At 44.1% G+C, this 22,969-nt stretch overlaps 1 protein-coding gene across 1 annotated transcript; it reads right to left on the reverse strand.

The window, feature by feature from the left end:
* Nucleotides 1-1,343: 1,343 nt before the first annotated feature.
* Nucleotides 1,344-18,485, reverse strand: WNT2 (Wnt family member 2). The gene is made up of 5 exons (XM_005519244.3): nucleotides 18,119-18,485; nucleotides 16,477-16,700; nucleotides 13,249-13,526; nucleotides 10,163-10,427; nucleotides 1,344-3,299 (listed from the first exon to the last, which is right to left on the reverse strand). The coding sequence occupies exons 1-5, from the start codon at nucleotides 18,196-18,198 to the stop codon at nucleotides 3,070-3,072; spliced, it is 1,077 nt and encodes a 358-aa protein (XP_005519301.1). The 5' UTR covers nucleotides 18,199-18,485; the 3' UTR covers nucleotides 1,344-3,069.
* Between the last annotated feature and the right edge of the window lie 4,484 nt (nucleotides 18,486-22,969).

Below are 22,969 nucleotides of genomic sequence, written 5' to 3' on the forward strand. Positions count from 1 at the left end.
TAATCCTACAACCTTTAGCTTCAGCTAACATTATTCTGACACTAAAATGTCTACCCAGAGACAGCTGTTTCCTCTTCATGACTAAATACATGAATAAATTTATTCCATAGAACAAAACTACAGTATTATTTCATTTGCCATGTCTATTTCTGTTTCTTCTTTTTTTATTTCCTCTTTTATTTCCCCTCTTATATTCTTTGTTGGCTTTGCTTAAGATCATGGAGGGGCCTTTCTAGTGATATTTACATCTTTAAGTGTTTTTTGCCAATAAGAAACAGAAGAAGTTTCTGGGAGTGCATTTCTTTGTGGAAGAGGCAGCAGAAATGCCTACAACTGTAAGAAGTCTACCTTGAGCTCTTAAAAACCCCAAAAAACAGTAATCCAGAAAAAACTGTCATCAAGTAAGTGACCAGCTTAGCATTTACCCATTTGTTATGCTGTGAAGTATTCTGGGTTTCCTCTGGTAAAGCGGTTTTGATGCAGGCATTGCATCACGGTTTATCACATGCCCAAAATGGGAACATCAGCCTGCTGTGCACACCTGAGTGGGCTTGCTGCTGGACAGAGTGACAAAGGACACTGAAAAGGCCAAGGGACTCAATGCCCCCATTTTCCTGGTCCTACTGGTAAGACCAGCCTTCAGGAACCACAGGTCTCTGATCCAGAGGAAGGTTGGGAACAGGAAGATGTGCCTTAGCGGAGGAGGACCAGGTTTGGGAATAAAAGTTAATACACTTTTAATACAGTGACTCAAAAACACTTTATCTGGGACTGCAGAATTCAGGTGAGTTGATTTTTCTGGAATATTTAAGAAGAGATCTGATTTCATTACCCTTCATTCAACTACCTAGAACAAGTTTTCTTGTAAGAATGAGCCTTTTTTCTTTTTTCCAGAACATTGAAATATTTTCAGTTTTATTAAATAGGTTCTTTTAGACCACTCAGGCTCCCTGAATCTTTAAAAAAAAAAAAATGGCTCTAAAAGGTTAAAAATTATTATACTGCTTTTAAATTCCTTAAGGCTTAAAGTATGATATCGTTGAGGCTACAAACTACATGTGGATTTCATTTCACAGTGAAATCCCAATAAAAATTCTCCTTGGAGCTCACCTTTAAATACAATTAGATATGAATTTTTCCTTATCCAGCCCAGAGCCAGAATTGGCAGCAATGAAGAGGCCAGCAGTATAAGCCCTGAGCTGCCTGTGGGCACATAAATACACATTATACATACACTGCACGTGCAGGGACACGTGGGCAGGGCTGTTCCCAACAGCAGTTGGTTTTTAGACAGAAGTGTGATGATTGTTACCTCTAGCCATGATCATTTCCATATACACTAACTGAAACATTATCTCATTGTCCAAAAAAGAACTTTCTGGAGCCTCCTAATCTTTTAACACCAGCTGTGCCTTCTGGAGATGAATTGCCCATTTTAATTATATAAACTTTTTTTAAAGCCTTGCAGATGTACATGACTGCTCCCTCAAGGCCACTTAATGCCAAACACCCTTCTTTTTAAATAGTCTTTTAAGAAAGTTCCAAAACCAGAACATACACAGAGTATTCACTTTATTGCCCTGGTTAGCTACTTGGATATTATTTTTTCTTGCACTGTTTGTACCTGCAGGGTTCTTCCAGTCTATTTTGTTTTCACATGGAAATTTCACCTTCATCTACAATGTGTTCTATCACTCATAAAACCTCCTTTTCCTATGTTATTTTTTCATTACCTTGCCTGTCTCTACTTTTCATGGGTTCTTTTTCAGAGGCTTATACTTACTGGTACAGAGCCCATTTTTCTTCTGGTTCATGTTGCTGATCTCTGCCCTGAGGAGAGACAGCTGGTCCCTCTGTGACCTGGTTCCTTTCCACCAAGGCTGCAATTTCTGGGCCTCATAAGCCTGCACATCTTTACAGCAACTTGTTGTTTTGTGCTGATCCCAGCCCAGCATATGGACCTGGCACAACCTGTAATTGCCTCCATTGCAAGCTGATACACTCATCATAGGCATGCAGCTTTGCAGAAAATATGCAAAAAAAATCTAATTCAAATTTTGCCATCTGAGTAGAAAGTATAATTTTGAGCACATTTAATAGATCTATTAACTTTAAAAGAACATAGAAGCTGGTAACTACTTTAGAATCCAAGTCATTACTAAGGCAAGGCATTTCCTTCTCCAACACTGTTCACAAACATTTTTCCACTATTGTGTAGGTGAAAAAGTAGAAACCTAATCCTTAGCTAGTCGAGTGTCCTGTACCCAGATTTCACTAGGGTGAAAAACCATTCTCTTCAATCCTTCAGGTCAGGAAACAAAAAATCCTCAGCAGTTAATATTCATTACTTTTTAAAAGCTTTTAAGGCAAGTTTTCACAAACATATAACTGTGACATTTTCTTTGATTCCAATAGTTCATCAAAGTGTTGTGGCTGAATACATCTCCTGCAGTTTCCTTTGTTTTAGGCCATGGGCCAATTCCTGCCCCACAGGAAGCCACAGTGGGCTTATGGTGGCCAGGGTGGCCTCAGGTGGCCACTTTACTGGAAACTCCAGTCCACTAGGGACGAACAAACACCTTCCAGTTAAGTTTTTCACCAATCTGGCTGCAAATTTTCTGTCATGGGGAAATCACCAACCAGTGCTCAAACTCCTGAGCCATTTGGTATCCAGGACTCAACTATGACCTGCCCAAGATCGTTCAGAAGATGCTTGAGCAAGCCCAGTCCATGCAGCTGGTGGTGGTGATCTTGTAAAAGTGCCATATTTTCTATCTTCTTGTGTTCCTGATGGCAGGAATGAATTGCCACTTGGATTCTGGAGGAGAGTCCTGGCATAAGTACATCCTTCCAGAGCTGCATCAGTTCATGCGGAGACAACTCTGCAGCAACACTGTCATACAGAAATGCGAAGTAAATGCTGCAGGGTTTATATCAATTTTTCAGCAGCTTCTGCGCAATGAACAACAAAGGCAAAACAGGCATAAAAGTAAAAACGACCTCTGATGCATTCCCTGCATGGGCCAGGAAGGGCAAAGGCTGTGGTCCTCAGCATCAGTAGCCTGTGCGTCATGTCCGGGAAATCCAGCCAGCGCTCTTTGGCGCTTTGCAGGTGTGAATGTCCACCACCTCCAGGCAGTCCTGGCAGCGCACAGCACAACACCAGTGGAATTTGCACTCGCATTTTGTCATCCTGCTGACGCGGGAGGTGTCGTAGCCTCTCCCGCAGCACATCACTTCACAGCTGTCCATGCCACGCGAGGTTTGGTTGCACACCCGACCAGCTGTCCCAAGGGAACCTGCAAAGGGAGCGCAGCAAAGGTCAGGAGGTGGATTTTAAGGAAGGACAGTAAGCATATGAAAATAGGCATAGGAGACATAATTTGCGATGTATTTGATCCTTTAACATCATATCACCCAGGATTCAATATCAAGCCAGAGAAATGCCTATAAATGTAAAATTGCTCCCATATTTCCCCTAGGAATCAGGCCTGGAGATGAGGAGGAATAAAATGGATGAAATACTTAAAGGGTCTGCCTGATTCTGTTAATATCATCGCATTTTGCTTCATCTTTCCCTGGCACTTTCTACCCCTCCAAAGAGCAGACATCCTTCCCAAGGCAGTCCTGCTCCCTGCACCCAGGACTGTCTGAAATGGGATGCCCAGGTGGAGCATCCTTGTGGTGCTTGGGATCTCATGGGCTTCGCTGAGGAGCTCTGGGTGTGCAGGGAAGAGAAGACCACAAAGTTTGATGGTTGCGAGGGACTCAATGGGTAAAGTAACTGTGCTGCCAATGAGTAAAGTCTTGCAGAAGTGAGTGCAGAAGCATTTGGCATCGCTGCTGTGTCCACCCACAGGCCCCATTCTACCCATTCAGGTCTCTGTGGGGTAATACCAAGGGTTCTTCTCTCCTTTCATGAGATTACAAGAAACTTGTAATTAAAAATTACAGTCTGCTGTGGACAGAAAGGAGGAGAGGAACCATACCACACCTTGTCATGTTCTTGAAATACTCAGGAGGAGTGGCTGAAATGCCTGTACCTATATCCACGTGGTGTAAAATGTCTCTGTAAGGCATATCTTAGTCCGAACAGTGACTGTACTGCATAGGAACCACTGTTCATCTAACACAAACTGATTTTAAGGTACACTTTAGGATCAATACTACAGCTGCTGACAGGTTATTACCACCAATCTGAAAACCTTATAAAAATTAATTGCCTCATCTAATTTCCTATGTATTGCTATTATGAATCAAATGCAGATATATCCAAAAAATTAACATTCTTCTCACATTTTCCATAGACCTGATTACAACTCCATTCTCGTCTTGGGCAAGGTGATATTCCCTAAGTAAAGGCTGTGGTCAGTAAATTAACGAAATATTTTACAATGTGTATTTGCAGGTGCACACCAAACATGAACAATTTACATTCTTAAGGAAAACAAATACATGCAAATAGTAATTAAAATTTGCACGAGCTAGGATAGCAAACTAATCTTAATTAATAAAAGTGTAAACTGCAGTTAAATTGTAATTATTAATAATTTAAGCTGAATAAATTCCAATTTTCTTTTTTTTTTTCCCTGCAGTGGATTTATGGTTGTATGCACTGATGCTGCTGTCTCAAAGCAGTTTATAACATACAAGTCTTCACTGTGTCTCCACCCCTTGCTGCCTCCCCAGCATCAGGAAGACTTATATTATATGGGGGCTGACCCCAAACCACTAATGAATGCAATGAGGGATCTCAGGAACCCGACCAAAGTCACCTTCTCAAACTGTTTTTTCATGGGACTGACACATCACCCAGCCTCTCAGCCACAGGCGTGCAAATTTTCCTCTTTTTGCACCAAATTTAGGACAGTCTTCAACTGCTGTCCTGGAGAAGTGCTTCAGCCCCTAGAACACATCTCAGCTTCCCTCCAATGGCCTAGATTCCTGTATTTATTTAAATATTTCAATATTCATTGGGTAGAGGTATACACCCGGAGAGCTTCTCTGTGCAGTGGCTGGCTCATGTCTGCTGCAGGCAGAGCAGAAGGGTGTTGGTGGCCACCAGCCCCCCAGCTCAGCACAGGTGCCCACGGCCGTCCATCCCAGAGCCATGCACCAGCCCCTGGCCCTGGCTCAGGATCCTGAGCTGCAAAGGTGCTGCCAGGCCACCCCAGAGGGAACTGACAGAGGGAAGAGAAAACACACTGAATGGAGCCAGAAAAATGCAGCCTGATAAATCCCAAATCTCCTCTGGGGTCTGAGCATGTTCATGCTGCTGACTATGGACCAATGCTCTGCCTAACATCCCTGGGGAGATGGGCTTTAAAGTAAGCCCCTGATATTTGGGGGAGCATCTCAGTTGGCTGTAACAACCAGTGATGTGGTGTATCAGGGACACCCTGCACCAGGAAACCAGCAGTAACTCCTTCTCCTGGCCTGCTGTCCCTATAGCCAGTGCCAGATCCCCTGCAGGAAGGCCCAGAGAGGAGAGGGTCCCCCAGCAGTGACCCACATGGGCACACACTACACCCAGCAAGCCCTCAGCCGTGCAGTTCTCCCTGCAGAGCCAGCTGCACCGTGGCAACTAATGGCATATGTGATGCCAAGAAGCCTTTCCCAGATCTTTTTTTCAGGAATCACTCCATTATGGGGGCAGAGAGGCTTCCAGTGGCCCCCAGTGCCCCCAGAGGCTGAGGAGTTGGCCATGCAGAACTACATGATGCACCTGTGGTCCCACAGGAAGCCTGTGGCAGAATAAAAGCCAGATCCTGCTTCCCAGCCATCACACTCTCCTCCATCCATGATGCTGAGCAAACAGCTGGGATACCTGAATGTAAGTTATGCTGTTTGTGTCAGCCCACAGCAATATGCATCACAGCCCAGGCTGTGCAAAATACAACCAAATTCACAGAAAGGGTTATTAGACACTGGAATAGATTTCCCAGGGAGGGGGTGGAATCACTGGCCCAGGAGATGCTTAAGGAAAGACTTGATGTCGCACTTAGTGCGTGATCTAGTTGACATGGTGTTCGCTCAAAGGTTGGATTTGATGATCTCAGAGGTCTTTTTCAACCTAATTGATTCCATGAAGAACCTTTAAAGGCACTTGTCCTGCTCTCTCTGCTCAGACCAAAGAAACAGTACAAAGGCCAAGCTTGTGACCCACGTGATTAACATTCCGTATCAGAAATTCACACCAGTGGAGGAAAAACAAAGCTGCCCTCCACCTCAGCACAACTCCTAACCAGGAGCAGAGTTGGGCTGTGTCATTTGGCTGCTGGAGGTGAAGGAAGACCCCATGTTCCCCCACATCCATCAGGAGCTGCTCAGAAAGGTCTGACAACATTCCACAGCCCAGGCACAAGTTAGTTTTCAAGTCAAATGTTCTTATTTCCAGATGTAAGGGGAAATCACACAGCACTGAAGGACAACCTAAGCAGGATGTATCCACTGCTTTCAACAGGAGTTTTGTCCTAGCTTAAAAAACAAAATTATTTCAGACAGTCAGAAACTGGTATCATCTGATGCTGACCACAAAACATCAACATTTACTACACAGCTAGAACAGGAGACTTAACAGGATTAATCCACAGATTGTGACAAAAGTGAAAACAAGCTCATATGAAGGCTTAGTTTTTGAGCAAAACCAAGCGTTTTTTAAAGTTCAAATCTTCAGAATCTCTGCAGCTTCTCTAGTGAGAAGGAAAATGAACTACAACCAGCAGTGAGGAGCCAGACAAGTTACTGCGCTCCTTGGCAGGCCCAAGTGATGAAGGCAGCAGAAGACATTGCACAAAATAAGGCAGAGTTTTCTGCCTGCTACCTGCAATGGACCTCCTCAGCACTTATGAGGCAGGAGTAGGTTCTAACTTGTAAAAAGTTTTTGTACAATCTCTTTGTTTTCATTTCAAATGTTGGAACTGCCATGCCTACACACATTCTACCGGCCAAAACATCCACAGCTTTTCATACTGCCAATTTCACAGTCTGTACATCAAGTCCTTTCTTCTTGGTTTGCACAGTTATTTTTGGAAATCAGCATGTGTTATGTTGAAAAATATTTTCTTTCCATTCTTAAAGCCCTAAAATGTATTTATTAGTATATAATGAGAGCTTTTTCCTTCAGCTTCTACTGATTAAAATCTGGTGTCAAGCAATAACATCAATTATTAGACTTTCACACACACACACACACACATACACAACAAAAGCAAAAAAAAAGGTGCAAAACCAGTGAAATACCCAACGACAGTTTCCTCAGAAGTGCTCTTGGGGAAAAATAATTAAAGGAAATGTTCACATAAAAGTAGCTCTGAAGCTACTGGATCTTACGGACAACACCCAGTTCAGAAGGGTTGGAGAGAACAGGCAGCACACATTGGAGGCAGCTTTGTCTGGAGGGGCTGGGATTTCCCAGGCCAGCACTGAAGAGATGGCCATGTGTTGATAAAAACAGAAGTTTACATAGGATGATTTTTAAAAGCTCTCTGGGATGTTCTGTCTCTGCTTCTATCTAATTTTGAGTATGAAATTGTGAGCAAACATTGTTTCAGCAGAGTTATGTGTGCACAGTTAAATTAATTTTGAACATTTCTGAAAAATCTCCATTTGGTCCTGTGTGAAATATTAAGGCAAGAAAAGAGGTGGTCAGGTTATTACTTTATCTTGCTATTGAGTTACTATTAGTGATTTCCTATATTACACCCCTCCTGAAATCAATTACTCCTCTTTTCCTTTCTAGAGAAAAAACAAACAAACAAACTACATTTTGGGGTGTTCCATGTATTTATGTCCAGCTGCACCCTCAGAGAGAATGGTAGACAGGGTGGAAGCTCCAGTGGGGAAAGAGAAGGTATCTGCTTTTTTCCTGGGTAGGCTGCTGATGGCAGAATCCTTGAGCACTTTTAACTCCCTGGTTCCTATGTGCTAGCACAATCAAGCCACAGAGGACACTGGCTTGGACATTTTACAATATGTGAAGTTGTCTCCTGGTCAAGTCATGATGCTTCATAAGGTTTGCTCTGTGAATCCTTCATTCAGCTCCAATACTAACCAATCTCCAGATATTTTTTTTTTTTCCTGAAGCACTAAATTGCTTGAATTCTCTGGAGAATGAAAGGCAGAGCTGTATTCAAGGACATACATTGTGGTATTAGATTCAGCTGACACTGAGATGCTCCCCACCTATTTCCAAACTCAGACTTCCATAATCTCATTTCATTTGCAGTCATTTAACAGGGCTGGCACTCTGCAATGCTCTACAGGGCAAACCAAAAAATGAAAAAAATGTGGTGCAGCTACCAAAATCATCTCACTCAAATCCAGATCAGGTTGTTTGTGTGGTTCTTTCCTTGCTCCATGCAAGCAGCAGGCCATCCCACAGCCCATCAAAGGTATACTGCAGTTTTCTAAAAATATGCTCTTCCAAACAGCCACATTCTCTGAATTCCGGGCAGCAAAGAAACACCACCTCAGCTGCAGCCTTACATTGAGCTGAGCCAAAAAACATGTCAGATTTTGCCATCTCTGGCCAGGCTTGTCAGTGTCTGGCAAATGCACAGAGTACACTATGATGAAAAGTGCCCACTCTCCTCCACAATAACAAGACTGACAGAAGAGATTAGGCTTAGTACAAAGATATTATTAAATGGATTTTTGATTTAGAATTGGGTAGTGTAAAAGTTCTTCTTCCAGGGGAAAAGAAATCATGTTTTTTACAATAAAAAAAACCTAGTCTGCAAAGTTAATATCTGCATGATCCCACAATATGCCCATTTATTCACATGGATTAGACTTTGCAGTACCAGCCACTATTCAAGGAATGGTTATGTGTTCATGCAGCAAATAAACATCCCCTGCCAAAATAATAAATAACATTTAAAATTATGCTGGCGACTTAACTAACCAGAAACACTGTACAATGTAATTGTACTGGATGAAATTCTGGATTCATTGAAGTCAATACAGTACATGACAAGGAATTCACATATTGTTCTTATTTAAGTACAGCTGTTTTGAAATGTTTATTCCAAGCAAACTTGGATTGTAAACATGCAGCAGTGCCAAAAGGAGTTGAGCTGTACTGCTATCCAGATACTTAAGGATTTATCATGTGGGGTGCAATCTGGTCCTATTAATTAGTTCCACAACTTCTCTCATACATTACTCAGTCTGCCTCTCTTTTCCAAATTTCTGGTTTTCTAGTTGCTAGTTTTTAATTTCCACATCAGGAAATACTATACATGGGTCAAGAGCAGTCACCAGGATTCCTGGTGCTTGGCAATGCCTTGAATTCTGTAACACTGTGTCTCTATTGAATCTCTGAAGCAGGAAAATCCAGTGTTAACAGCAGCACCAATACTTTATCTCTTCCCACGGGGTCTGGCACAACTCTTCAAAAAACGTGATGGTTGTCATGGACAGAGCCAACACTGCCTCTTAAAGAGGAATAAACAGCTGTGTCACCCAGCTGAGCGTGCTGCATCCCACTGGCCTCTCCCCCTTCATCCACCTGCAGTCCTCCAGCTGCCTTACCCCATGTTACCCACAGCTGCCTTGACTGGTGCAAGCAGGGCTGGGCTGGCACAAGCTGTACCTCCCACGTTAGATGGGGACACAGTCCAGTCCCACAGTTCACAGTCACAGAGAGCTGTGGGAATGTGCAGATGAAGAAGGGCACCACTGTGCTAGCAAAACAATGTGGAAGGGAAGCAATGCAACAGGAGGTGGCATCACAGGGACACCATGGGACTTGGGGCAGCTCTGGAGTAAGCTGTGTGGCACAAGAGTGAGTGTGGCTCTGCCCAGTATGGACCTGCCTCCAGAGCACAACTCAAACTTGTACTGAAAGCAGCTTTCCCTTACGGCAGCTCCAGGGCTCTATAGCATCTGGCAGAAACTGTTGAATTATATTAGAACAACTGGCTGTTGTACACCTAGAGACATCAAGGAACTATTGTGCTTGTACTGAGTTCTTCCAAAACACCTTCTTTCATGTTTCCTGCTGGTTACATGCATGGATTTATATATATATTTATTTATATATATATATGTATATATGTATATACACATATACACACACTCTCAGTAAAATTATAATTTTTGACCTTTGAAGTACAAATGTCTTAAATAAAAATATTCACATGTAATGATAGAGGCTTACCTACATCCCTGTCCCTGATACAGTAGTCTGGAGAGCTCTCAAAGTATACCAGGTCATTCTTAGTTGGCTTCTTAAATTTCTTATTAGCCACAGTGAAACCTGTGCCATCTTGATTCATGACCACCTGAATTGCTCCATTGTATTTCTTCCACAGATAATCTCCTGTTTTCCTAAAGTCTGCCATGGCCAGCCAGCAGGTCCTGAGAGTGCACGATCCACTCACACCGTGACATTTGCACTCCTGTTTCAAAAACCGCTTCACAGCCTGTTTAGAAATGCACAGGTAAATGTAAATATACACAGGTAAAACAAAGTGTAATTAATTGCTTCTCAGCCCTTTTCCATCCATCTTGTAGTACCAGGCCTGTGTGATGGGTCTCCAAATTGCGGTCTGTAGTGACACCCACTGGTAGCATCAAGTCATCCCCATGTGATTGGTCTGCTCGGGTTGCTTGACTCACCGTACACACAATCCTCCCACTGGTGGGCTTACCTTCCTGCTCCTGCCACTCATCACAAGGATCGAGGTGGTCTATAGTGTTAGGACACACACTGGACAGGAGGAAATTATCAGAAACGGCCAGAACCATTCAGGAGGCAAAGGTTCCCCCTCTCCCCATTGTTCCAGCCGCAGAATCGCCATGCTGACCCTCTGACCCTCTCCAGCTTCATGAAATTGCCCTTTACCCTGAACAGTGTTTCAAATACTGTCCAGAAATTCATAAGCATTTCATATTTAAATTACTTTTAAATGACTGTGTAAAGAATTGTACCTGTGCTGGGCAACAGATCTATGCAGAATTCCAAAATACAGTACACTTAAAATGCTTATACAGCTTTTAACAAACATTTTAGAGTAAGACCTTCATTAGTTTGCATTGGAGAGATCGCCCTTATCATTAATTTAACATCTGGATAGCATTAAAGCCATTTCAGCTTCATCTCAGACATTTAAGCTATCTGTATGATGTTGGAGAACAATACATGGGTTCATAGACAGTAAATAATTCATGCCCAATTATGTAGATATGGATATTTGATTTATAAATATTATGCCTTAAGGGTTCCTGAAATATGAACTTTTCAGAGTTTGTACAAGAGGCATGTCATCATGGGAGGAAGGTAAGAGAGAAGAAATCTCCATGATTAGAAGTGAGATTGATGCACAGTGGGGCAGCCTTTTTTAGTCAAGCGCTTAGTAATAAAGTGAGAATGTATTATAAAACTTAATTTTCTTTCCAACTTGTAAATGATATGACTACTTCAAAGAAGTCACTGGCATTCCCACAGCCCCATTTCATTGCCATATCACAAATCTGGGATTTAAGCAGATGTTTGGTTTTAATTATCTGAACAGAAATCAATTTAACTATTTGTATTTTTAAAACAACTTGCTGGAATAGTGGAAGAAACACATAAGGAATGCAGATCTCTTTTTTCAGTGATGTTCCTATACTGATATATAGCATATTATGTTCTATTATACAAATGGCAGTATTATAAATATTTATTCTATTTATTTTTTAATTAACACAGCTGGAATAGTCTTGTTTTAAAAGAAATCTATCAACACCCCGTTTTGGGGGCAAGAAAATAAAAAGGGCCCAGACGGTCTTACCCAGGTCAAAATGATAGGATTGTGGGCAGCTGAGGTGGTGAGATCCCTGCAAAGCTAAACCTACACTACACTGCACTGTGAATATGAAACAGTGTCTCTGGCCAAAAAGCAAGTCCTAGAGCATATGAGAACATATTCATTATTTTTAATTGAATATAATTATTAAAAATTCTTGACCTTTCTCTAAAAATCTACCTTACTAGTACTACCTTAGTATTTGGCAGAGGTGTCTTTTAAAACTTTATAAGATGCTCAAATACTAAAGAAAGGATTTCCCATCATGAAACTTATTCACCCCTAAAATAAATCTTTGTTTTTGTTGTAGACTTCAGCCTCTTTTGGACAGTAACATAAACATGACCACAGTACTGCGTGTGCCGATCACTGATCTGAATAACCTCATCTGCCTACATTAAATATTAGTTACACCTGCTGGCAATAAACAGCAAGGAGGAAAGATGCTGAAGAACAAAAATTTTTCAGGAAAATCATCTACTTGCAGTACAAAGAAAGATCAGAATACAAACAACTTAATTCCTACTAAATATACATTAAGGAAAACCAAAGATAAGACACAAAAAGTCTATACAAATAATTCCAGAAGTGCTCAGTCTACACAATAAAACTTTTTTCTCTTATTATTTCAGATGTCCTGGGAGCAGCAAATTTTTAACATGTTTTAAATAACGAAACAGATATTACAGTCTCATGCACTACTCTTACTTTTTATAGCTACCACCACAAAATGTTAGTGCAGATATTCCTCAGCTCTTGCACTAGAGATGGGCAACACACCTGGCAACTACTCCTACTTATCTACAATGTGAAAGTAAAGACTCTTTCAGCTGCAATTCAAGAATAGTATTTTCATACAAAGTTTAGAAAAGGGATTGTAGGTCATGCTCCAAGGACATTGCTTTTTTGGAGGGACATGTATTTTGGACTTTTTTTCTTAAAAAGTGAAGTAATTAGATTTTATCTCTGCTCACTTTGTGATTAGGTTTACCATATACATATATAAAAGGGCAGAATGGACTTTTTTCTCAAGAGTTATTTTGAATTTGCTTTTTGTCAAGCCTGTTCTTCAGTGTGATCTTCAGCCTCTCTTAGGAATTTGTATTCTGTATTAACCAAAAATAAAACTCCTGCTTATCTAAGAACTAGGCTGAAAACAAGACCTCTATCCAAACTGGTCCTGCAGCTTAGACTCCTGCTTAACTTTCCACACAAGGAGTGACTGAATTGACTCCAACAGGAATACTGTTAGGCAATCTGTTTGTAGATCTCTGTCACACAGAACCTCCAAGGGAGACAGAAACAGCAGCTCAGGCTCCTGCTCTTCCTGTATTTCTTCATAACTGCTGAGCCCAGACAGCAGGGGCCAAGCATTAACTGCCCCAGACACAAGAGAGTTGTCCTAGAACATCTCTAGGCATCTACCTTCCTTCCTACCTTCCTGAACACCCACCTTCCTTCCAGCTCTGTTGTTGTGAAGGTTCATCAGCGCCCTGGCATCTTTTCCTTTCCGTTCCTTGGCATCCACAAAGGCTCTGGCAAATTTAATGCCATAGTCAATGTTATCACTGCAGCCACCCCAGTCAAAATGGCCCTTGCTGTCCTTGGCAGAGCCTTTCTTCTTGGGATCACAGGAGCAGGATTTCAGCTCCCCTTGGCTACATGCCCTGGTGATGGCAAAAACAACTCCAGCAGAGGAGATGGCATGTACAAAAGCAGATTCTCGACTACCTGAAACAAAAAAAATCACTTTAAATATCATTGGGGTATCTACTTTGAGTGGCTGTCCTATATCCAGACAGTTAGTCTGGACTTTTTTGCAGAGTGAAAGATAAAATAGGCTGAAATCACACAAATGCACATTCCCTGGAGCCAGAATTAGTCATGGCTTAAACTTGGACCCCTCCCTGGTAAAAGTTCATCAATATAGTGTTAGAGTTGGAAAATATTAAAGATTTGCTTCTGATATTGATTAATATACTTTCATGGATCAGTTGTTTTATACAGATATGTGAATAGGACAGCTGGCATTCCTATCATGTTTCAAGAATTTGGAAGAATATATTAAGTGCAATTTGAGAGATAAGTTTAGGAAATTATTAAATAGGGAAACTAAAACATCATGTATATTGCAAAATACTGCAAGTAACTCCTGAAACCAGATTTTCCTCTCCTGAAGCTCTTGAAGTAGACTTTCCTGCTTAAAACATGCTAGGGAGAAAACCTGGGTGTTATCTTCTGAAAAATAAGTTAATATTAGGTTTTCTGCCTAGAATCAAGCCCGTAACCATAATTCATACAAATAAGTTCCATTAAATCAATGGCAGCGCTTGTGTCATACTTGAGGCAGGATTTGGTCTGGCAGCTGTGACTTCTTCATGCCAGCTGCTCTGGCAGCTTTCCCATCTCCTAATCAAGATACTTTATTATACCAAAGATTACCTGAATTTGTAGACTATGCCCACTCATAGGTGATTAGGTACATATTTCAATGTAATAATTGCTTTTATTTTAAGATTTAGTAGTTTGCAATACAAAGCTACATTACGCTACCACAAATCCATTTGTGGAAATGGAATATTTTCCTACTTTTAGGGTTTTTAGCATAGGAAGAATGACAAGTAGATTTTTGTGCAATATCTTGCACAAGACTCACATTGAGAAGGACCTCTTTGCAGGGCTTGTAAGCCTTAAGTAATGTTAGCACAGTAAAAGAAGACCCCAAAGACAAATGTTAACTGTGATTTTTTTATAGAGGCAGAATTACACCACAGGACTTATTATTTAGTATTTCAATTGCAGTAGCACCAATATGTTTAACTTACAAATGAACTTCCACATGCTGTGCAAGCCTTTCGCAAATGGCAACTAAAAGCTTACAAAAGGACTGGGAAAACCACGCTTCCTACACTGTCTTCAAAATCAGGCAGAAGTTACCCTGGCTTGTTACAAATCATGCTCTTTTGAGGACTTATTTCTGAGAAAACTTATTCAGAAGTATCAAAAATTTGTAAAGTGTTAATTAAAAAGAAACATTTATTTTGTTGGAAAAGGTATTTTTTGAGTTTATTGAAATTATCAATTTTAATAGAGCACTATCTTGCTACATTTCCATAGCATTCACAGCCTGATCAGGCTCACTGCAGAGCTCAGAAGCCTGATGCTGTCATTCTCTCACATGAGCCAACAGTGAAAACTTCACTTTTGGAAAAACTGCATTTTTCCTTTTTTTTTTTTAATAGCCTAATCATTATTAGGCTATGTTCTGCCAGACATGTTTTCCTGAATATCAGAAAAACCTCCCTGAAAACTTCAGCCGATGGGTGACGTTACTGGTTACTCACAAATAATTGCTGAGGGAACAGGAACCAATGGCTAACCAGCAGAGGAACCTAGCGCGGAATGAAAACCCCCCTGCTTGGATCAGCACCACTATCTGCCATTCTCCTCTCTGTCCCCACCGCTGGGGCAATGGTCCCAGGGTACTTTCCTACTCCCCTCCACGCTGCTCACAGCTTAGATTCCAGGGACACAAGTGCCAGGGCAGGGCCAGCCCCACTGGCTGCACACCAAGGAAGGCCATGTGCACAGGGTGTGGCACTTGGGGAAAGAGCTGCAGTTAAAAAGAACCTCGGCACGTTTATCCCCCGGGTAAGGACATTCTGACACAGGAACAAATCCTGCCATTTCTTTGAGTCGAAAGGGCCACATTTGAGATTTGAAGACTCACTAGGCTGCCTTATTCCGACCTCCAGATGACACCACCACCCTGTTTAACCATCCTCCCTCAGCGCGGGAAGCACAATGTAGTCCTCAGTTGCTCGGGGTCTGCACAAGCCTGGCTCACCTCTACCAGATGTGTGTGCCCTGCTTCTTTCTCCCCCGGAGCCTGACCTGAAATGTCGCAGTGCCTTGGCGGGCAGTGCTGCCCCGGCATGGGCGCAGAGCCCTCACCCCTCACACAGCACAGCCCTGCGGGGACTGCACCCTGCTGCTGCGCTTTCCCCACGAAATGCTGCAGCGATTGCAGGAGGGATTGTCTGTCGTCTGCCATCGCAATGCACTGGGCTCCTGTTCGCACCTGAGCTGCCCCTTTCAGCAGGCCCCATCCCGAGTACTGGTATCCTGAGGCTGGGCTGTGATGGAAAGACTTCTGTCCTACTGCCACATTCTGATGCCTCAATTTCCCTGTAGGCCTTAATATGTGGGCTTGATAGCCATTATACACCAAAAAAACCCCAAAAACAAACAAATAGACAAAAAAAACCCAAAAACACAAAAGAGTAAAGTGGAGAACTGCAGAGCCAGCAGTTCATGCCAAAACCTCGCATTATCTCCCCGATTTGATATAGGTTTTTAAGCAATACAGACCTTCACGTTATAATATATGCTGTTCTGCTGTCCCTGAAACCCTAAAATTACTCTGCATGTCCTCTTCCTTTCCTCCTGAAATGTAAAACCAAGACCACGGATACAGGTGGATGGCCACCCTTCGCATCACTCCCGCACACTGCCCACGGTTGCCAGCCCCAGAACAGCCCCTGCTGAGGTTTCTCAAACCCTTTTGAGAAACACTCGTACCCTCACGCCGACTCTCCAAACCCCTTCTCCCTGGGCCCGCGGAGGCTGCAGGCCGCACCCGAGCCCTCGGGAGGCCCCTCCCTCATCCCGCGGGACTCACTGCGCAGCAGGACGCGGCCGAGGAGGCGCTGCCCCCGCTCCAGGGCGTTGCAGTCCCAGCGGTGCCGGCGGAACTGGTGTTGGCACTCGGCCGTCCAGGCGGCCACGCCGCGGCCGATGGAGAGCATCGCCTCGGGGTGCCGGCGGCACAGCTGCCGCTGCCGGCTCACCAGGCCCGGCACGTTGTCGCACATCACCCGCGACGAGCCCACGGCGCCCATGTACCTGCGGGAGGGAAGGGGCAGGGCAGCGCCGGGGGCCCGCGCCGAGCCCAAGGCACCGACTCCGAGGGAAGGAGGGTCCTCAGCGCCCCGAAGCCTTCCTCCGACGGGTCCCGAGCCGCAGCTACCTCTGCCTTTTTGGTGGAAATCCTTTACAATTAGTCATCGACCCTGTGTTTTTTGGTTTTTTTTTTTTTTTTTCTAATAACGTGAAGCATTCAGGAGAACCCCAAGCCCCGCTATTGCAGATCCGTGCAGTACTTTAAAAAAAAAAAAAACCAACAAACCAAATCTTGAAAAAATTAAATTACATCATCTGTATCCAGATGGTCTCTATTAGTCCTGAAATGTTTCGAAAGGTACCTTTCATAAAATCCAAACTTCTATAGGTGTCTTTTGAAGGGATCAAACAGAAGAAAATGTCCTTTCCTTGAATTTTCATTATTTTATACGATCATAAAATCGTTAAAGCCGTGACTTCCAAAAAATATATAGTTAAGTGGCATTTAGAAGACACCATGACAAAAAGATATCGCAATAAATAACGTTTATACGACTACGGACACAGATAGTTATTTTATTGAAACATGTTCTGATAAATTGGGCTTTGATCGCGCATCAGCCAGAGGCAAGGTTAAACATGTTCCCCAGAATTACAAGAAGAGGTTTAACTCCTCTCCTACACCAAGACTTTCCAGCCTGGGCTTGGTTGGGGTCCCCAGTTGGAGGGGCAGATTTATGTTTCCACTCTAACGCGTTTTGCAGCGAGCTGCCTGAGACGCCCCACGCCGACATCAACTATCACTTGCAGCCGGGCCCTGCGCTGCCAGCCGGGCTCTCAGCCCGCTGCCCTGGCAGCTTGCAGTTTAGGGAGGAGAAACTGTAAAGGAGGGAGGGGCGGGGAAGGGCGAAGAAGAAGGAAAAAATAAATTAATAATAAAAAAAGTAGCGCCGCTGTAGCCAATTCCCAGCGCCGCCGGGGCGCGGAGGGGCGGCTGCCCGCAGCAGCAGCAGCGCCTCGCCCGCGCCCCTCGGGCGTATTCCCCTCCCGCCTCCCTGCCCTCGTCCCGCTCCCTCCGCGGCCCCGCCGCCCCGGGCAGCGCCGGCCGGGCGGTGCCCGCTGTCCCTGCCGGGCGGTGCCCCCACACCGCTGCCCAAAGCCCCGGGTAGCCCCCGCAGTTGCGCTGTGCTTATGCGGAGGAGGAGGTCGGAGAGCGGGGACGAGGTGTGGGAGGAGGTGCCGGGACCGTCTAAATCCGCTCGCTTTAAGGCAGGACTTTCTGGACCGGAGCAGCTGGCAGCAGCGAGCTCCGCTTCTGCGAGACTAAGAGGGAGAGGCTTCCCCCACCTCCCCTAATTCACAATTAATCCGACCCCACCTTCCCCAAGAGCAAATAAAAATTTCTGGAATTATAAGCTTACCACCATGAAGAGGTGACTGGTGGGGTCGCCCAGACCAAAACCAAGGGAAGAGACCACCAGATCCCAGAGAGAAAGTTCATGTTAGAAACGCTTCGGTCCACATCAGGTCAGTTGCGGGGGACAGAAGAAATCCCATGGAGTAAGAAGGACGAGCAGGGCCAAACCCACCTTGAGAGCTGCTTCTTTCCCGTGGGTCAAGCACCTTCACATCCCCACACGAGATCGCGGGGCTTACTGATCCCCTGCCGGGATACGGGGCATGCCGCTTGGTGCATCGCTCTGGATTCCTCTCGGTTCGCGCTGCACCGAATCCCTCAGGACATGGAGTTCAGCCCCGCTCCCATGCTTCATCTTTGCCCCGATCCAGCTCTTCCCTGCAGTCACGGCAAAACTGAGGGGCTGGTGTGGGCTGCTCTCAGACTGGGTGGGTTCTGCTTTGGTTGGTGTTTTTTTTCCTCTGAAACTCTGATGGATGAAATGATGTCAAGAGACACTGGGGGAAGAGGAGGAGGTAACACCTCTGATTAGGCAAGGAATCCCGAGTAGCCAGTTGCTTTCCAGTAACCCTACAAGCAGACAGTGAGTTCAAACCCGCCAGCAGATGCTACACGACCCGCTGCGGAGCCGGCGGCGGCCCCGGCAGGCTGTTACAGACCGGCAGCACTTGGCACCTCTCGGGGTTTGGCACGACGGCAATTGATGGCTCGGTTCGCAAGCGCTAACACCGAGCACGGACCGGAACCGCGATCAGGTGCCAGAGGAGAGGCAGAGAACCAGAGCAGTCCCGGTATGGGGTGGACACTGTCCGGCTGCCTCCCCTCGCCCCGGGCCCCGCAGAGTCGGGCCGGCTTCTCCGCGGGCACCGGCGCCAGGGCGCCTCCGCCCCGGCCGTCCCTGCGCAGCCCCGCGCCGCGGAGCTCCCCGCCCACGGGCTCCGACTGGGGGGCAGCCTGCGCGGCCCTTCGCGCTCCCATCCCGGGATGGGGGAACGCACCGCAAGCCGGCCCCAGAGGCGACTGCCGGGCCCCGCCCGAGAGAGGGGCGATGCGGCCGGGGCTGGAAGCAAACTCAAGAATAAGGGATTTAGCAACTTTTTCACTTCGTGTCCTCTCTGCAAAGCAAATACAGGCTAACACGTATTCCAAACAACGAACCCTCATTATCAAGCTGGAGATGTCCCATTTCAGCATTCGTTGGCTGAAAAAAGACAAATGCCCAAGGTTGCTAAGTGAGTTAGGGACTACACGGCTCTTGGTACTAAAAGAAGCCTGCAGCTGTCAACTCCAGGTGAAAATCCTGGAAGAGCAAGCTAGGAAGCACCCTTTAAGAGCCGCTGTTCTGGCTGCATGTTAAAGCCATTTTCCTGTTTCTCGGTATAACTTCTCAAGACCACAGACACAGAACTAGACGTAAGCACCATTTCAGAAAAAAAATGCAAAATGTAGAATTATGTAAAGTTTTGACATAGTAATGTTCATCCACTTGCCAACTTAACTTGAAAGAAATACCCAAACAACCCTCAGAAACCAACACCAAACACCCACCCACAACTGCAATGGCAAAATCTTTTGACTGCAAAGACTTCCGAGTAAGAATAATTGAAACTTGGGACACATGAATGCTTCTACAACAGTACTATTTGTCCAGAGGTAACTACAGCTCCTCTTACTAACTCCAGCAGGTCTTAAAAGCAACAGATGAGCATTTATCTATTTGATAAAATGCAATCCGTGTAAAAACACCCAAATTTTTAGCTTCTGGCCAACTTCTTACATTTACAATTGACTTTGGATCAATTACCAGGGCAGAGGAACACCAGTGAGAGGACAGCAAATTCCAGCAGTATTTTAGACCCATACAAAGACAGGCTACAATCCTCCCTGCTACCATCTTTCTCAGGTTTGCAGTAAAAAGCTGACTTTTTATTCTAATTTCTAATTCTAAAAATAAATAAAAATAAAAATAAATAAAATAAATTCTAAGAATTTCTCATGCCCTTCAGTATTAACAGGAGGTCCTTTACCTGTGGCTACTGCATGAGTGGCTTATCAGTGATACCCTTTTCTTCTTAAGTCATTTACCCCATCTGCATTCCAGCTTTACTGCTATTCAGATTCTTTCTCCAATCCCTCCACTTCATGCCACCCATACAGAAGTTCACCTTGGATCCATTGCTTCTACTAACAACCACACTCCCACTATAGAGAATGACAAGACATGCGAGTTTGGAAAGGAACCTGTCAGACCACACTGGTTTTGCATGGCCAGGTTTAGGTAGCAGGAGGGGCTATAGGGATGGCTTCTATGAGAAGGTGTCAGAAGCTTCCCACATGTCTTGACAGAGCCCATGTCAGCCAGCTCAAAGCTGGGCCTGCCACTGGCTAAGATCAAGCCCATCAGTGATGGTAGTTGCACCTATGGGACCACTATTTGATAATGTGAAAAAACCCTTCTGCAACAGCAATCATGCCAAAGAGTGTTAGACCATGTGAGAGGAACAGTGGAGACACCCAGGCTAGTGAAGAACAAGAGGAAGAAGGTGCTCCAGCACTTGGGCAGAGATTCCCAAGCAGACCAGTGAGTCAGGTTGTCCTGCAGCCCAGAGAGGTCCATGGTGGAGCAAACTCCACCTGCAGTTTGTGGAGAATCCCATGCTGGGTTGAAGGAGGTTGTGACCCTGTGGGAAGCCCATGCTAGAGCAGGGTCATAGTAGAACTTGTGTCCTACAGGGGACCCACAATGGTTCAGTCTGATTACTGAAGGACTGCATCCTATCGGGGGGAAAGGGGGGACCCACATTGGAGCAGTTAGTGAAAAACCACAGCCTGTGGAAAGGACTCATGCACACTGAAGAAGTTCAAGAAGGACTGTCTCTCATGAGTGAGTGCTGGTTCCTGACGCAGCCTGGAGAGGCTGCTGGCCTCCCTTGCTGCAAGAACAGACTGAATCTAGAAATCTGTAGGTGTCTTCAACAAGTATAAGGTGTACATTTTCTCATACAGTTAAGAAATTACACCATGTACAATACAGATGATGGTGTAGCCAGAGCACTGAAAGCCCCATTTTCTCCATACCTTCTGAAAGCAAGCTGAGGTTTTTCAATACAATAATGAAAATAATGTAGTTAAACCCGTATTTCTACACTCAAAGACTGTTTTCAGGAAAGCTGAAGGCATGGAAGTCTCATCTGAATTTTTTTTTAAGAAAAACCCCACCAAACTCTTAAGTAGAACGTATCTTCCCATATATATTACAGCCACTAGCACATCTTAAAAAAACTGAAAATCCTTCCCCAGAGGTATCTCCTTAAGTCCCACTTCAAGGCTCTATATTATATTATATGAAACTACACTATTTGGATCAGGATAAAAACTAGAAGCAATGTATTAGCTATTAAAACTGTTGAGATCAAGCAATTCATTTCGTATCAGTAATACCCTACTGTCATATCTCATTCATACATCAATACAGCCCCATTACCTGAGAATTTCTATTTCTGGAATAGGGAAATTTAAGTTTTCAAACACGTACTTTCCCCTGCCTCCAGAACAAAGAAATGACAGCACACATCTTTAAAAGCAGAAATCTGCAGTTCTGATACCTGTTAGACCTTCAAGGCTTTGTAGCCTTGCTACCTACTAACAGGTATCAGAACTAGTATGTAGTCTCTCTACATAAAGATTCAAAGCAACATTTGTAGCTTTACACTTTACAGTGCGTATTACTACATTTGTAGTAACTCAGAAGTTTTATTTGGTAAAGACAACCTGTAGCTTTTGCAGAACTAGTGAAACAGAGAAGGCAAGTACAAACAATCACCTACTCATGAGGAAGTGACAGCTTTGGGAAACACCTTTAAGGGTTCAAAGACAACAAAAGAAAGAAGAATAAAATACAATTTTTAAGTCTTGTCCTCAATAAGGCACTTGGATGAAATAAAAGAAGATAAACCAAATATATACTGAGGTCAATGGAGAATATAATGGGAAAAAAAAAGCTCACTCTTTCTCAATTTAAGAATACACATACCCCAAGTTGCTCTTTATCACTTGTAATTGACTAGCAAGAATAATTAAGGGTAATGCCTTATGAAAGGCCAGGTACTGCACAAGTCAAATTTAAAGAGCAGGGCAAATACCAAAGCACAGAAGAGATACACAGGACACACAAGCCATAACCTATCTTAGATAAGAAAATATAAAAAAAAAAACTTGCAGTTCCTTCAGATCTCCACAGGATCACCCAAGGCCCTAATTTTACATAACAGCCTGAAGAGTCAGAAAAGGTGACAATATGAATAGCCATCCCTATGAAGAAAAGTTAGGTATCCAATGACCTTGCAAGTAGGAACCTCGCTGAGTATTTAAGCAACCAGGTATCCCAAAGGATTTGGCCCGAGGTCCAGTTCACACAATCCTCAGCACCTCAATTTGCACTACTGTAGGAGGAGAACAACAGCAGCAGGGCTTCCCAGTTTACCTGCTTAATACATGCAAAGCTCTTTAGCATTCTCCTCCAATCCCCTCATAGATGTGCAAATCAGTGTATTCTTACAGTTCTGGGATAATGACTGCAATTTGATGACTTGCAGAAGGAGGCCTCTCAGCAGGGATGTTTTCATATGAAGGCCCCCTTAGGAGGTGCTGGTGGGGTAAGAATTCTGACAGTGTAGCTCAAGGGCCAGATGCTGAAGGAATCTTTTTCTTTGCTTCCTGCCCTATCACTACCATACTGTGACACCTTGCCAGAGAATTTGAAAGAGGCACTGCAACAATATGAAAGTGAATAAAGGATCTTGAAATGCATCATCTAAGCCCGAGTCTGCAATCCAAGAAGGTAAATGCAATTTTA

This window comes from Pseudopodoces humilis, chromosome 5, assembly GCF_049639895.1.
Source record: "Pseudopodoces humilis isolate 2021_Gansu_Grassland_sample_001 chromosome 5, ASM4963989v1, whole genome shotgun sequence".
NCBI lineage: Eukaryota > Metazoa > Chordata > Aves > Passeriformes > Paridae > Pseudopodoces > Pseudopodoces humilis.